Genomic DNA, 16,795 nt, shown 5'->3' with positions numbered 1-16,795 from the left:
ATTGCAAAGAGCACTCCTCTGTCACAGTTAGCATAAATATCAGGAGCCATTGGCTTTGTTTGTTCCCAATAAATGTGCACTCCTCTCCAATAAATACACAGCTCTGCCTCTTATAGTCTTCAGCTTTGAATAAGAGCGGAATAAAACAGTGAGGCGGTGTGTGACAGCACTTGAGTGTAGGGGAGTTTGGCCTTTTCTTTGGTGTTGTTCACTGGTGTATCACTGAAGAGAATGCGCTCTGAAGCCAACCGGGTTTCCCCTGACATTTTTGTGACATTTTGCCGTCTGGATGTGACGACCCACAGTACGGCACAAGCTGTCCCATCTGCAGGGTCTCCTGGGGTCCGGCCAGCATCTCGGTCTGCACAGGCCTGAATGTGAGAGCGATGTGAGAGCCAGGTTACACAGGGGAGGACCGACACTTTCCCCCTGAAGCAGTGCAGCGTCATCTGTCCTGTTGGGTCTCATCAGGTTTGATGAACGATGGAGAATTCCTGCTCCGCTTTATTATTTTCATCCACGAAAAAAACAGACCCAGTCTCAAAATGGACATAATGATGTTATAAAACACATTGTGATCGGTCGACCTGCAGTTTCTTGACATTACGAGCTCACGCATGCATAAAGGCACGGCTGCGTGTAGCTACGCCATCTGCATATATAAAAGAGCACATCATCACGTGTGAGCGTCACATGGAGATCCTATGTTTATGGAAATCTGTGAATTAAATACATTTCATTAGGTGGAGTGTTTAGATTTAGTTCTGTCCGTCTGTCTGTCTGTCTTGGCAACTACAGTTTACAGTATTAAAGAATTAAAGGATAATGGCATTAACAAATGAAGGGAGACAGATGGGGCATGATGGGTCACTGGACGGTTTGATGAGCATAAAAGTGATGTCAGTCACCAGAGCTCAGATTTATCAAACAGCTAAAAGAGAAAATGAAAGACTAAAGTGAAAGATAGAATACAAAAATGTATTTAACCCTTTTGGTCACAGATTTAAAGAATAAAAGATATTTCCATTATTTCAGCTGCATTGTTACTATGGTCCCAAATTCTCTGATGATGGAGGTTATGTTTTCATTGCCGTTTGTAGCATGTTTACTCACAAAATGCTTTTTGATTCACCAAGAAACTCACAAACAAGACAGACACAAGAAAGAACCCGTTGGACAAACAGGTGGATTCAGGATCCCGGAGAAACGGTGTAAGAAAAGGCGGAGTTATGCACTTTCTGACCTTCCCACTAGTTTTACTTATATGCTACAAATACTGAATTTAAGATAATTCCACACGTTAAATGCTACTGAAGAAAATAAAGGGTTTTGCACAATTTACACAAACTCAATTGATATAAATTATGTATGTTTTTGCAGAACATACAGCTCATTAAAATGCATTTGAAATGTATATATCTATATTTTTAAATGAATGAGCAATGTGGTAAATGGTGTCTGACATTTCCTTCAGGGGGAAGATGCTGAATCTGTTCTGGAGCTTTATGCAGGACCAGCTCTTGACTTCATGTTAATTCATCTGCACACATATGACACATGTACTAATATGACACATGTACTAAGCGTGACCAGAGCCACGTCAAAGAATCCTCCTCCACTCTTCACGCTGGAAAACATCTGCTCACCAATAAACTGCACTACATCATATTTTTCTTTGTCTTCTCAAATGTGCAGATGTTGAAAATGAATCGCAGCATTAGCATGAATCTATAATTAGTTTCCCTGTGGGTGCATATTATTAAATAAACCAAGCATTCGTTTAACACCGTATTATTATTACGACAGTGCTTATTTTAATGATTTCCTTCTTATCTCCTCAGCCCCTGAGCAGGAATCCTAATCCAGCTGCAAACCCACCTTATCTTTCTGTTGCATTGAAAAACGCAAACAAAATATAAATGTATCAGAGACAGAAAATGTTTGCATGATGGGATGCGAGAAAAATATCGATTTGCATATTCAAAAACCAGTGATTTGGAAACGATAAGAATCCAGGAGAGAAATAAAATATAGTTTCTGTGTTACATTAATGTGTGGATGGGGGGGTTTCAGGCTGATAGTGTTGGATAATGTGACCCCAAGTAGAAGGGAATTTATCAGATAAGCCTCTTACTGTGGACTTTATTTTCTCAGAGCTCACCGACAATATTTGGTCAATAAACCAGACAGATACTCCGGGGGGGGAGGGCGGAGGGTGGAAGGGTCTTGATAATTTCCTGTTGAGGAAAATCCTTCCACGAGCCGCCGCCGCCGCACATGAGGTGATTCAGACTCACTCAGTGAAACAAGAAAGGAATTGTTTGGTTTCTTATTGAATGAAAACATAAGTGGGACAGCAGAGAAATAAAGAGTCAGAGTCGCCGGGCGTCTGTCAGACATGCAGCGAGGCTTTCACATGGAGATTACCAAAATAATGTGTGTGTAGTCTCTGCTGGGACACCTTCTGTAAACCTCATCACCGCTGAATAATGCAGTGGAGACAACTCCAGCAAACCCCCGAGATGATAAACCTAAAGTTAATGGTTGTGTACTTTTAGAGAAAATTGCAAATATGCTGCGAGCTGCAGAGGAGCTGGTGCAGCGAAGCGTTGCAGCTTGTCCTTCTTGCAAAAGGTCGTTAGGTGCATTTGAACTAAACAAGGTCCAGCAGGGATGTGCGATCACCAGGAGGCACATGAATATTAAAAACGGCAAAAAATACAGATATAAAAAAACACACAACACTTTAATCTTGTTTCCTTATTATTTTTATTTTAAATTCTGCATAGAAATGATAACGTTTGAACCACAGAGGGACTCAAAGTGAGAATCTGTGCTGCAGCAGTGGAGCCGTTACAACACATCACACATCATCTAATCTCACATTGTCTAATCCATAAGTAATCAGTCATTGCTGATATATTAATTCTTCTAAATCTTTCCCAGAGCATTAAAAGATGATTTGCACCTCAAACCAAGGAGGTTGTGTTTTAATTGTCCATCAGAAGGATCACACAAAAACTACTGACGTGTTTTTCCATGAAGTTTTGTGGTTTGGTGGACGTGACCCGAGGAAGAAAACATTCAGATGTATTCACATGTACAAGCAGATCCAGGAATATTAACATGGTGAAACAGGGCATTAGCCTTTTTGTGGGACAGCACGGAAATGTAAAGTCTGTGGTAAAAGGGGAAATACTGATGTTCAGTGCTGAGCTCATGTTCAAGAGTTCAGTACCGTGAATAGGGGCCATCTTTCAGTCCAGTGTTGTTATTAGGATCTTTACCATTCTATGATCTGTGTTTCTATGTCTATTCTATGTCTGACTCGTCCTCTGCTTGCACCATAATCACCGGAGCGTGAACATACACACATTTGCCAAAGCATCTGTCGTCATTTTTAAATAATGAAAATCAAGATGCTGTGGTCTGAGCTGGAGACTCTTAATTATCTTGTTTTAGTTTAGAGCTTAAACGATTAAACTAAACCAGACTTTGCCCACAGAGGCTGTGATCATTACTCGTATGAATCATTTGGTAGGAACTTTTTTGAAGGTGTGAGGATTTGCTTTGTTCTTTTACATTTCAGACCAGAAAACCTATAAATGAAAGGTTTAATTGACGTTTGCTGAAATGGAATCATGATCGTTCTGCTTGAAACAGGAAGCTCAGAATCAGGTGGCACTGCTAAGAGGAACATTTGATGCAGACGGAGGTAAAATGGAAGATAAACTAAAGGAATTCGTTGTAACTGCAGCTTTAATGTCTTGAGTAAATATTTGCAGCCTCTAATTGTGCGTTTGTGGAGAAATAAAGAGAAACTGGTCTCTGATACTCAGGTTTTATTTCTCCTCAAGACAGAGAAAACAAGATTAGAAACAGGATTAACTTTTTTACTCAGGTGGAATAACTCAGCCCGGCTACAGATTCCCTCACTAAACTAAACTGAATTACAAGATTTATTTTGTCTTCTGATGTCTCCACTTGGATGTTTTACATGTCTCTATTTCTCACCATCTAGATTTTTGTGTTTCTCTGTGTGAGTCAGCTCCGTCTCGTCTGCTCGCTCAGCGTCTTCCTGGCATGAAGCTCGGCTGCAGAATCTCCCGTAGAGAATCGATTGTTTTCGTATCTCTGACCTCCTCCACTGATCTTCCACTTTAAGGCCTCCACTGCTAAACTACTCCACAGTCTGCTCCCAGCCCTCCTCCATGCTCACCTTTGACCTGCTGTTTCCGGAACACGCAGCTTCTTAATGCAGCGCACGACTGTTGTGGACGTTTCATTTTTTTTTAATTTGGTTTCAAACGGCTAAGCTGCAGATAATTGGAGTAAACCGGGAATTTGTTTGTGACCTTTCTGACCTCCTGGTTGTAAAACTGTGATGTTGCATCACAGCAACCTCCTCGTCCGAAAAGTTAAATAATATTTTGACGGATGAAAAACTTCGGAGCCCCCGAAGGGTCACAACGAGAATTAGTTTGAAGATAACGTTTGCATTCTCTTGCAAAGGTTCCTCATTCCCATAATGCAACAGTATCATGTCTTTATAGGTGTGTTGTCGTCTGTATCACCAGTGTCATGTCACAAAATATGTCATGTCACTGACTTCTGACCAACTATGATCAAATATGTGTCTATTGTATGTTATATATAACTTATATGTTACATCCACACTCACTTCAATGATTTACAATGATGAATGGATTGTAACTTGGAAGCAGTAAAGCTGGATGTATGAAAATGTTATTGAATAAATGAAATAAACCAAAAGATGGATTCACTGTTTTCTAATGTGTGATCTGACTCTGCTGAGGTTAAAGACTTTTGCAGGTAGAAACTATTTGTTAAAGGGAAACGCCACAAACTGTGCGCACCTGAAAGTCTGCGCAGGTGAGTCCTCTCCTCTCCGCCTATGTGGAGACAACATCAAACCTTCTGTGGCTCTGTGGGGAGACGTGTGAAGTCTGATTAAATATTGGTTTGGTCTGAAGTCTCCAGATTTGATAAGGAAATAAAGTGTGGGGGTGTGGGGTGAGAGAAGTCCGACCTCTGCAGCTCGCTGCTCGTCTCGGCCTCGGGCCACAGGGTGGAGACTACATCAGCTGCTACTAGCATAACACACAGGAATCTAGCAGAATTACATTATGAGTAATGTTGGTGCCAGGATCTGACAAGGAAGAAGAATGTGTGGAATAAAAAAAAAGACAGCAAATGAGGTTCTGCTGCATCGATTACGATGGTTTTAGTTTAAACTGTCCGTCCTGAGTGACGATGGTCCGGCCGTGCAGAGCTAAATCAGTGAGTGACTCTTAAAGGTCATGTTATGTTAATTACAGGTCTGTGACGGGTCCTGCAGGAGAGTTGGACTCGATCTGCAACACTGATCCACATCCTGACCTCCTGCCTGGTTAAGTAAAGGGCACGCTGACCCCTGCAGTGACGTCCGGCTCTGTTTGTAAACCGATCTGATCAATGATCTTTGAGGTTTAGTTCAGGTTTAAGAACCTCAGGATTATCTGCAGACTTTCTCCATCTGGTCCCCCGATATAAAGTCCGTAGAAAGGCAGGAGAATCTCATGAGACAGACGCAAACATTTAATAATAAAGTAGAAAACGTGTCCGTGCAGAAAACCTCCTGCCGTGTTGTTCATGTGTGAAAAGCAACAAAGCAACAAAGCAACAAAGGTTAGATCTGAAAATGGCTCAAATGTATTTCATTAAAGTGGAGAAAAGGTCGTGGGTTGAGTTAAAAACAATTCTTGGTTAAGGTCATAGACTGAAAACAAAGATGGACGACATAAAGTGAAGCCAAATCATCTGGATCGCCCCCTGGTGGCTCGTAGCAGTATCGGTCATAACAGCCACCTCCTCCATGTTTGTGGATGGGACATGGAACAGACTACAAATAATCTTTCTCCAAGACGGCCCCAGAGGGCAACACAGCAGAAACCTTTATTCATTCTCATCCTCTCTTAATTCACACAATTCAGTATATTTTTGGGCTTTGTGCTTTTGTTAGAGAGTGCATGTGAAGAGAGACAGAAGCGTGGAGGAAGAGGAGAGGAGATGAAGAACAGGCAGTAAACGCTGCAGCCGGCTGGGAGTCGTACCAGAGACCTGCCTGGAGGAATGTTTACCCGAGTGGTTTGTGCTCCAACCCTTCGACCGACCCTCAGCTCATTGTTTGAGTTTGGTTTGTTCTCATCAGTTCTGCTCTCGGCTGCAGCTGTTTTCTAATAAAACGTCTGAACGCTACAGACAAAGTTGGTGAACACATACCGGAGCATTTAGCTGCTTTATCTCCAACAACGGGAGGTGAATAAAACAAAGTGCTGAATATTGGACTTTCATTCATCATCTGGGCAGAAACACGACTCCCAATGAATACTGATGTTGCTTGTGTGTGATGCGCAAATAAGCAACCGTCTCCCATGAAACCTTAAAAGTGGATCATATTGTCAGCGCTGTGTTTGCAGCTCGTCTCCGCTGTGACCAACCAAATCAATTCATACAGGTTGGAAGTCAAGACCAGGGTCATAATTCACACGCTGAGGCGTCCTCGTCAGCCATTCTCGGACATGAACTCCGGTAGATGTCCGTACATTTGGGGTACGGACGTTCTCCGGAGTTTGTCTTGTAACCACACGCCCACTCGCTGGCACGGAAACGTCCGGTTAATCTAATGGACTCATGGGGACATTCTCCAGAGTTTTTAATCAAGAAGCAGGAACAACTCCTGTGATTGTCCGCAGCAACTGACTCTGACATTTACGTTCTCACATGCAGCCGCTCCGGATAGATTAGATAGATTAATAGATTCAGGAGATTATCCGGACATGTCTGCTCCTCTGGCTCTGTACCTAAACACGGTTGGCAGCTTTGAATACATCACTGTGCATTTGTTCATAGTTTGGCTATGAACACTTATGATTCTTTAAAGCTGGACACACATCAGATCTCAAATAAATTTTCTTTTTTTAATGATCTAATTTGTCTAAAATCTTGATTAATTAAAGTTGACTTCTGAAATTGCTCTACTTGTTGTGTTTGTTGTTTTAACTGTAATTTTAATAATATCTTTAATATATATTTACCTATTTATCAGTTTACCTGAGCCGAAGTATTCTGTGCAATTACCCTGAGCCCATATTTGTGTTTTTAATAATTTTTTTTCATTTCATTTGCAGTTAAAACCGTCATGACAGCAGGAGAATCAGGATTAAAAGTGACACATCCGAAGTGCCCTTGAGCTAAACACTGATTCCCCGGCAGCCTCATCATGTCATTCCACATGGATTAATACAGTGTCTAGTTCCCTGCATGTGATCCACCTCACACGACATAAAGGAGACGTCCTGTACCTCCTGCTGCTCCGCTCTCTCCTCACCTTCATTCCCTCTTTCTATGTTTCCTGCTTACCAGTAGGTGGAGCTTGTCTCCTTTGGCTTGAGAGAAAAAGAGAAGGAGGGAGAGAAGGAGATGATTAAAGAGAGAAGAAAGACAGCGAGAGCAGAGAGATGGAGGGAGGAGGAGGTGGAGGGACGGCGAGGGGAGGGATGGGGAGGGATGGGGATGGAGAGGGAGGGAGGAGAGAGCAAGCGTCAGCACTCCATGCGTTAAAAGGGCAGATGGTAACCGCGGGTAACTGAGGAGCAAACCACTCTGCTGGCCACAGAGCAAGAGATCAGCAGAGAGAGAGAGCGAGAGAGAGAGAGAGAGGGAGGAGAGAGGGAGGAGAGCGAACACATGCAGCGCAGCAGAGGAGAGGAGAGGAGCATCTGAGAGGAAGCTGCACGCCTGCAGACAGAGGGAGGAGAAGACTGAGTACTTCTTCTTCTTCTTCTTCTTCTTCTTCTTCTTCTTCTTCTTCTTCTTCTTCTTCTCCTCAGCACTATCCAGGAGGCAGGGAGCAGAAAGAGACGGAGAGAGAGGACGAGGACAGGAGATGGGGAGATAGTGAGAGGAGGAGGAGGAGGAGGAGGAAAAAGTATCCCTCCCTTCCACTTAGAGAGAGAGAGAGACAAAGAAGGGAGAGAAAACAAAAGGGAATCTGCTGGAGAGACTGTGAAGTGAGGGAGAGGGAGGGACGCAGCGGACGGGAGATAGTTAGAGGAACCGCAAGACTGATCAATGAGCAGCTGAGATTTTTGAGAGGGGAGAGAGAGATTTAGACTCAGCAAAGAAAGCCAGGGAGGAGTGGGAGAGAGGGAGGGAGAGACTGATGAATGAAAGATGGGAGCAAAACATCTGGAGGGGAGAGGACTGAAAGAGGAAGATTTAAAGGGAGAAGGAGGAATCTGACACAGAAAAGAACGAGGAGAATAAAAAAAACACTTAGGGAGGATAAGAGTGGAAAGAAAGGAGGAGCAGGAGGGTTAAATATTCAAGAGGAGACAGAGACTGAGGGGAGATGAGAGGAGAGGAGAGGAGGCAGAGTCGAAAACTTAGAGAAGAGAAGGAATAAATCAGAGCAGCGAGGGGAACCTGCTATTTCTTCTTCCCTCTACTTTATAAAACAGAGGAGGGGAGGATGGAGTGACGGGGAGTTGAGGAGGACAGAAGAAGACGGAGGAGGAGAGGAGGCAGTTTCAAAGACTTTCTCCTCAGCATCCAGATTTGAAAAAGAGACAAATAAGTTGATATTTTTAAACATATGAATTCAAACTACATCCAATGGCGTGCTACTACATCGTGATCAGTTCCACCCACCTGCGTGACGGACAGCTGAGGAGCATCAAGGGGGTGTTCAGGGGACCAATCGGAGCCAACGGGCAGCGGAACACGGTAAGGCCTCGAGTCCGGTGCTCGCTCGGCTGCTGTTTCTGTTTCTGCAGCTGTGAGACGGAAAAGAAATGAAATTGAAGTGCTTTTATTTAGAAAAGTTGCCTGTGTGTGTTTTGGTTTTCTTGCACCAAAGTGGGTCCAGGAACTCGTTACGTCTAAATCAGCATCACTTAAACCACTGCCACTCACTTGATTGTCAGGTCCTTAATCATTGTGTTTGCCGAGTTAATTAATTGCCACTTCCATTAGGTTAATTGACTCGGTATTGGAGGCATAAAGATGCAGCGGGGGGATGGGGGGGGGGGGAGGCTGCACCTTCTCTTGCACTAAGAGCTCCTCTGGCTCCGTGTCCGTGCTCCAACAGGAACGGCTTCTTATTTTCTGCCTTTTAAAAAACGCTCGATGTCGGGGGTCAGTGAAATGTCAGGAGGATTCTTTGACTTTTTAAATATGTCGCCGTGCATTTTGTCACAGTTTGAGCCGAAAGCACATGTTTTTATTTACATTAGATTGCATTTGAAGGAATTTTGCACTTGTCGTGAGGTGAAGATGATGTGATCTGGAAATCTGAAAGAAAATGAGTTCAGGGAAATAACCCTTCATGTCTTTAGTTCTGAATCTGTGCGTGTGAGAAGTTCCCAGTGGAGCAGACGCTTCTTTACTCGTGATTCAAACTGCAGCTAAACCTCGTACTTCATTTATTACATCACAAGTCATCTTATGTGATCTGTCCTTATTCTTAACATGAGCTAAAGTGCGTCTGTTGATTGTGAACCTGAAACCGGCTCTGGTATCGTTTTCTGCACATTTTAGAAGCTGCATTCGAGTTCCACCTGATTTTCTAAATCTTCACAAGATGCATTTTACACTTTTTGAAGTCAAATTAAAAACCTGACCTGGAAATCTGAGGGAAAATGAGACGACTTGTCTTGTCTGAGGAGATTCGAGTCGCTCAGACACCTCCACACTTTCCTCCTCGTGATTCCAACTCCGGCTAAAGCTCCTATTTCATTTATTACATGATATGTCATCATATATGATCTGTGCTTAACCCTGACTGAAGTGCGTCTGTGAACATGAAACCTGGATCCTCTGGCCTCACACACGTGTGCTGCTGCTCATAAGCGTAGCGCTGCATGTTTTCTGCACAGTTTAGAGTCTGCAATAGATTTTCTGAATTCTTACAGGATCAAATCTGCACTTGTTGAAGTCAAATTAAAAATCTTAATGAAGTAAAGTTGGGAAATCTGAAGGAAAACGAGTTCAGGGTAATAAGTCTTCTTGTCTGATGGGATTGGAGTCGACCAGACGCTCCTTTACTCTCAAACTCCGCTCTAAAGCTCGTCCTTCATTCTCACTGAACGTTACAGGGAAACATAATTACAGCTCTTGTCGAGACGAACCAAAAATTCCTACAGGCTTCAAAGAGAGGCATCGCATGAGACATCAGGAGGTTGTGTGAGGGCAGCTGCAGAAGACTCATACGACATAAAACACTCACACAAGAAATAGAAACACAAACTTTAACCTCTTTCAAACATCTTTTGTTTCATAACGTGCATTCATCATCAGAGATCTACACTTTAGAAACACATTTAAAACAAGTGTCGTCTGACGAAGTGATCGTCTGCGTGATATATTCGTCTTGTGTGACCTCCTGCCGCACCACTGTCAGGTCATATTTCATCTCTGCTTATGTCAATACTTTTAATAACTGTCGTAAATCACGTATTAGGATGACACGTCATGGAGAAATGATGGCGCTGTAAGTCTTCAGGAGTGCTCGGCCCACAGTAAATCAACAGGGCGTCCCACTCGGCCTGTAATTAAATGGAAGGCACACGATGGAGTCGGCTGCAGCGCTGATCTGATCTGCACCGGCCTCTGTGGTTTGTATCAAACCAGCAACGAAGATGTTCAGTTGTAAAACCCTTAAATGCACGATGTTGTTAACGTCACGTGACCTCGTGCTGCTGGTTGGGAACAGAACAGAGAAACCTGCTCGTATCTCGGGTGCTTCAGAGCTGCAGGTGTCGACGGCTGTGAGATGAACATGTGTTGCACGTCACTGATGAGGGAGTGAACCTTAATGAAAGAGGCTTATCTTCATAGATGGCCTGTGTGTGTTTGTGGAGTTTGTTTTTCCTCCAGTTATAAAAACAAAACGCTGACGTCATGAGGCGAACTTTTTGTGAGATCTGTGATCAATAGTTTTTATGAATTCAGCTCCACAGCATCGTTCTTCAGTGTCCGACATAAAAACATCACAAATCACCGCTGCAGGAACAAAAAACAGTTTCCTGATCTGTCTCTGCTGCGACTGAGGTTTGGGATTAAAAGACGAGGATGAGACAAAAGTTTGGGTTCAAGTTGACGCTTTGTGAGAGTTGTGGGACATTTTGTTGTCATGGTTACATGAAAATCAGACGACGAGAATGTCCTTACATCAGAAACCGCTTCCATGAGTATAGTATATTATTATATTTATTATTATCCATCATTTATTATGTGACATTTATACATTATATGTGATCTTTCCCGAGACTTGACCAAAGCATATTGTAAAACCTGAGTTCTCTGGTGGGACAGTCCTGTAATATCCACCTCCTGTTAATAAATGTAGCGCTGCATTTGATTTATAAAAATAAAATCGGATAGAATAAAGTTTTTCCTCTGATCATAATCCTGCAGTGATTACGTTGCCACCACAACGTCTCATTTTCTATTTCTACTGTTCTAAAAAAAGAAGAAGCTGTAGGTGTGGAGGCTCTGGAGTCGATTCACGTCTTTCTCCACAGAGTCATTAAAGTAACAAGTAAAGTCTTCCAAGTATAATTACTCTGGAGTAGATAGTAAAGTAATTAGTAATCGAGTACAGTTTGAGATACCTGACTCAGCCCTGTGAGTACATTACTCATCACAGCCGTACGATAGCAAACGGGAAGCGAGATATTTCACACGAGAGTCGTTGAAATAATCTTGTTGCTTTTCTCAGATTCCTTGTTTTTTCTCCTCCAGCCTCTTTCCAACTCGTCTCTAACAAACTTTGCGGCCGATCCCACTTCCCCTCATTACAGAGCGACAGAGCACAGTCAGAAATAGACTCCCCCTCGCCAACACGTTAATTATTGTGCTTCATTAAAAAAAAGACGACAAACTAATGAAGCCATTATAACACCTTTAACAAGGCAGAGCCGTCAGAGCCGCTGAATGACACGTGAACTCAGAAGGAAACAGTAGGTAACGTGTCCGCTGTTAACACCTGAGCAAAAAATACATCTTCCTTAACGACGCACAATAAGACAGAGGCACGTTTTTCAAATGCGTTTGTCACTTTGTCCAGGAATAGAAAGAATTACCGAGAGGTTTAATTGGTGAACAGCCACGTATGACGACCACGTTACCTTGGATCCTTCATTTCATACACCAGCTAATTTTATCTCCGGGTTCCTCGGCGCAGGCAGGTCTGATGAAATTGCATGAAACAATCACGTTTAAAAAAAATTTTTTTCAAATAACATGCTCCGTGCATGGGAAATGAGAGAGATATGTCTGCGCCAGCAGTAAAGGATTTCATGAGAGAGACGTGAGCGGAGTTGTGTGGAGATGGAGGGAGCGGAGCGGTGGGACGGATGAGTGTCCGCAGCCTCTTTTAACTCCGGTGACTCAAGTCCAGTCCCACGTTGAACCGCCTCTGCACCGCGACAGTGGCCAGAGACACGTCTTCGCGTTGTCCGTCCAAATTTGTTTTTGCCTTGTGAACACAATATTTTAATATCATCTGGAGCAAATTTCATCAAACTTGGCACAAGTGTTCCCTTAGATTCACGGATGAAATGATTAGATGTGGGTGGACAAAGGTCAAAGGTCAACGGTGTGTTTGTTCTCTTGAACATTATATCTCAAGTCTGTCTTCAGGGAATTTCTTCAAATTCCCAAACGCCTCTTCAGGACCTCGTTTCTTGAATGTGTATAAAAACTGTAAAAGTGTAAAACCTTCACTTTACTATTTCCTGACTGCGAATAGTAACTTCTTCAAGACTTCAATCTTAACCTTGGGATTTTATTTCTGAGGCACTTTTGTCTGTGTGGTGAGATCCAAAGTTCGTTCTTCATCTCGGTGACGACGACGGAGAAAAGGTGTCTCACTACAAGGTCCTTCTCATATCAGTTTTAAAGCTTTCAACAACATGTGACCTCGCGGTGTGAGATGATTCTCTCAAAACATTCAAGTATTTTAAAACCTCATGGTGACGTTATAAATATGATCAGACACGTTTTTTTAAGTTTCTAAACCTTGCAGAGAAAATAACACAACCCCTTGGGCCCCTGAGCCGGTGCCCAGTATTTAGTAATCCACCCATTTTCTACATGAATATTTCTGGAAACAGTATATTACTGAAACCATGAAGTAAGTGAAGTAGTCACAATCTATATTTTCTTAATCTGAAACCATCTTGATCGCCCCCTACTGGCAAAAAGTCATAAACTCCACCTCCTCCATGTTAACAGATGGGACAAAACTAAAACATAGTACAACTACATAATAAAGAAATTATTGTTACACTATCTGAATTTTTTTTCTACAATACGACCCTAAAACTCCATCATAAATTATTCCAAAATATATATATTTTTTATCAATTCATCAATTATTTTACATCTCAGTGCAATGACCCTTGAACCAAAAGTTAAAACATAGTTCAAAGGCTCCTAAAATGTATATTGTTATTGAATGAACACCTGAAAAGAATAATGTTACAAGGGTCTGAGTTGTATATTTTCCGGAGTAAACCGTCCGACACGTTGTGGTTGGAGCGTTTTGCTGCTGCAGAGACTCGACACATCTCACACGTTGGTACCAGCCTCTTCTCTCCTCGTTGAAGGGAAACAGATCCTTCCAACACCCTGAATCAAATGTTTTTTTCTGCTCCTTAATTGGTTGAACGTGCCAGAGATACTTGGGCAGGTTGCCGGAGTCTGTCTGTGTTACTATTCCTGCTGTCGACAGCGCTCATGTCAAGAGCTCGCCGGGTGGTCCCAGGTCTTCATTTATTAAAACAACATTTTAAACCATTCAACAAGTGCGTGTGTGAGTGTGTGTGTGTCTGCTGCTGTGTGTACGTGTTGTTTTGGTTCAGGTACTTCACAGCGACGCTGCGGCGGTCACATTTATTCATGATAGCCCACCAGCTGTCAGGGAATGTTTCACACCTTTCCCGATATCAGCGAGGCCACAGTCACGTTGCTATAGAAACATCGATTCCAGGGATTTAAGTAACGCTGATTTTTGGCTCAAAACGATGACACCAGATTCCTTCTGAGGCTTTGATGTGAGTGTTTCTCTTTATTTGTTTGGTGACGCGTCGGACGATAAAACCTCCAAACTCCGGCTGTAAAAAAAGAAGCGACCAGTTAACTGCGTTCTGGTTTATTTGCTTTATTTGTCTGTATTTAGTGTTGAGTGTTTTCAATTAAACCCACAGGTGCCGCTGACTTCCTTGTAAAAGCAATAATGTCCTTGAGCTGCTGGGTTATAGTGGAATATTCTCACTCGGTGTTATCGGCTATTTGACATCAGGGCTAACAACACCCATGACAATACTGCACTGTTGTAACCCACTGCCTCTCAGCCATTAGTGTGTGTGTGTGTGTGTGTGTGTGTGTGTGTGTGTGTGTGTGCGTGCGTGTGTGTGCGTGTGTGTGTGTGTGTGTGTGTGTGTGTGTGATGAGGTTTGACTGAACTCGCCAAAAACATGGCTCCTCACTCCATAAATTAGCACCAAGGAGGACACTCTGTGCATGCATGTGCATTTGTGCACGTGTATGCGTGTGCACAGGCTTGTGTGTGTGTGATCAAGTGACCGTGCATATGCGTGTGTGTGTGTGTGTGTGTGTGTGTATCAGAGTGTGTGAGGGTGACGCTCAGGCCGTCTGGGTTCGAGCAGTTACACATGTACGCGAGCATGTTTCTCCATGTGCGTGCAGTGTTCAGTAGTTGTGACTTAAATGAGAGTGTGTGTGAGTGTGTGTGTGTGTGTGTGTGTGTGTGTGTGTGTGTGTGTGTGTGTGTGTGTGTGTGTGTGTGTGTGTGTGTGTGTGTGAGAGAGAGTGAGGGTGTGTATTCAGTAGTTGTGAGTACATGGTGTGCTTCACTGATGTGTGAAACATCAGCCATGACTATGGAGCCATCTGCTCCAAAGGGAGAGATGGAGTGCAAGTGTGTGTGTCTGTGTGTCTGTGTGCATGTATGTGTATGCACATGAGTGTGTTTGCTTGACACAGCAATGTGTGTGTGTGTGTGTGTGTATTTCTTCTTGGCCGAGTGTTTTCTTTTGTGCATGTGGGAATTTTCATGAGGTTTCTGTGACTCTGTAAAGTGAAATATCTCCAGAATTCTTTTCAACCACAAGATGAAAACTATTTTTCTCTGTTTCTGTTCAAATTTACTTCTTTTTCAACTCAAACTCCAAGAATTCATATACGACGAGGCGGCAGTGAAAAACCTTTTTTAGTTTTCTGTGCTGTACAAATCCATTGATCCTGAACATATCAGTCATTTTTCACTATTCAACTTCTTCATGCTTCAGGCATCACGTTGTTACTGTTAGGAGAAAAAAAAGACGAGGTGTTACAGTCTTGCACCTTTTACGCCGTCCACACAACCGAGTCCTGGCAAGTGTGCTGCTGTTAAAACATGCAGCGTTTTATTCATTCAGGACCAAAGAGAATGAAATCACAACATCAGACTCCGTTTAAATGTGGAAATTCTCAGGAGGGTAGTTTCACTGCTAACGAGACGACGACTCACTATTAAGATACGAGCCTTTCTCTCACATATCTCATCTGTGTTTGTTTTGATTTTACAGAATGAACAATACAGAAACCGTGTGAATTCAAGTTTAAATGTTACATATAAAACTCTTATATTTTTAATTCAAGATCTATTTGTGTTGTTATTTATCGTAAAGTTTATGGTTAAACTGAGAATTCATATCATTCGGGCTCTAGACTTCACTTTGGTGTAGCGAGGATCAACTCAATGACACCAAGTCGTTTTTAATGTCATATACAAGATGTGCAGTGAAAGGCAGGGCGGAGCTAAAAGGCTTTTATACTGAAAAGAATAATGCTATTTAATAATTAGAAAAATAATCGGAGAGATCCAAAAGTAATGTCAGGAATTACTCCCCTGGAAATTAAATGAAATGTTGCGAACATTTTACAGAAAGAGGAAGAAACAAATCCTGGATCTGCCTTCTGATCCCTGACCCATAACATCTCCTTCCATATCGTTTGTCCAGTAGCTGTTGTGTTATTATACTAACACACAATGGACACGGGTGGAAACACCCAGATGTAATATCCAGATGTGCAGATGCAGCTCCACCTCCAGCAGGAAGGCGTTTTACCCTCTAAGTCCCAGGCTGCATTATACTTGTACGCTGTCTTATATAATAAAACTCTCTATCAGGGACATTTCTCAGACGGTTGAACAGATGAATGATTTTAAAACAATGTCAGAGTTTTCATGAGCTTTGTTCTGAGTCGTGAACTAGAAAACGTTCCTCTCGTGCTCATGAAGATCCCCCCCCCCCCCGGGGTTGTATTTACCATCAGGCCACGCTCGGCGGAGCAGCTCCCACGTTTACATCCCGACGACGACCTCACCCTTCAGCGCTCGCAGGAGTTGGAACAGGCGGCTCGGGCCTTCGAGAAGAACGACACCCTGAGAGAGAGAGAGATAGAGAGAGAGAGAGAGAGAGAGAGAGAGAGAGAGGGAGAGATTTTTATTTATTTCTCTTTTTTTCCAATGCGAAGATGTTCTTAATGAGTTGTGGAGAGCAGAATGTTAAAGTATGTATTTGTGTAGCACGGTCGCTACTCGATTACCATGGAAACTGAGGTAGCGTGTTGGAGGTGAGTGGGCGTCAACGCGACTTGGATGAACCCTGCGAATGTGGTGGGAGGGACGATGAGAGAGAGAGAGAGAGAGAGAGAGAGAGAG

General features: G+C 42.9%; 1 protein-coding gene across 3 annotated transcripts in view; it reads left to right on the top strand.

Annotated features, from left to right (window-relative positions):
• Window positions 1-7,631: 7,631 nt before the first annotated feature.
• znf804a (zinc finger protein 804A) overlaps window positions 7,632-16,795 on the top strand; it is a 49,697-nt gene continuing 40,533 nt past the window's right edge. For all 3 annotated transcript variants that reach the window (XM_034609510.1, XM_034609508.1, XM_034609507.1), the window contains exon 1: window positions 7,632-8,787. In XM_034609510.1, the coding sequence (XP_034465401.1) occupies window positions 8,677-8,787 (111 nt within the window). In that variant the 5' untranslated portion in view covers window positions 7,632-8,676. The remainder of the gene's footprint in view (window positions 8,788-16,795) is intronic.

Source organism: Hippoglossus hippoglossus, chromosome 15 (assembly GCF_009819705.1).
Source record: "Hippoglossus hippoglossus isolate fHipHip1 chromosome 15, fHipHip1.pri, whole genome shotgun sequence".
Taxonomy (NCBI): Eukaryota; Metazoa; Chordata; class Actinopteri; order Pleuronectiformes; family Pleuronectidae; genus Hippoglossus; species Hippoglossus hippoglossus.
This window is presented reverse-complemented; position numbering and strand designations above follow the sequence as displayed.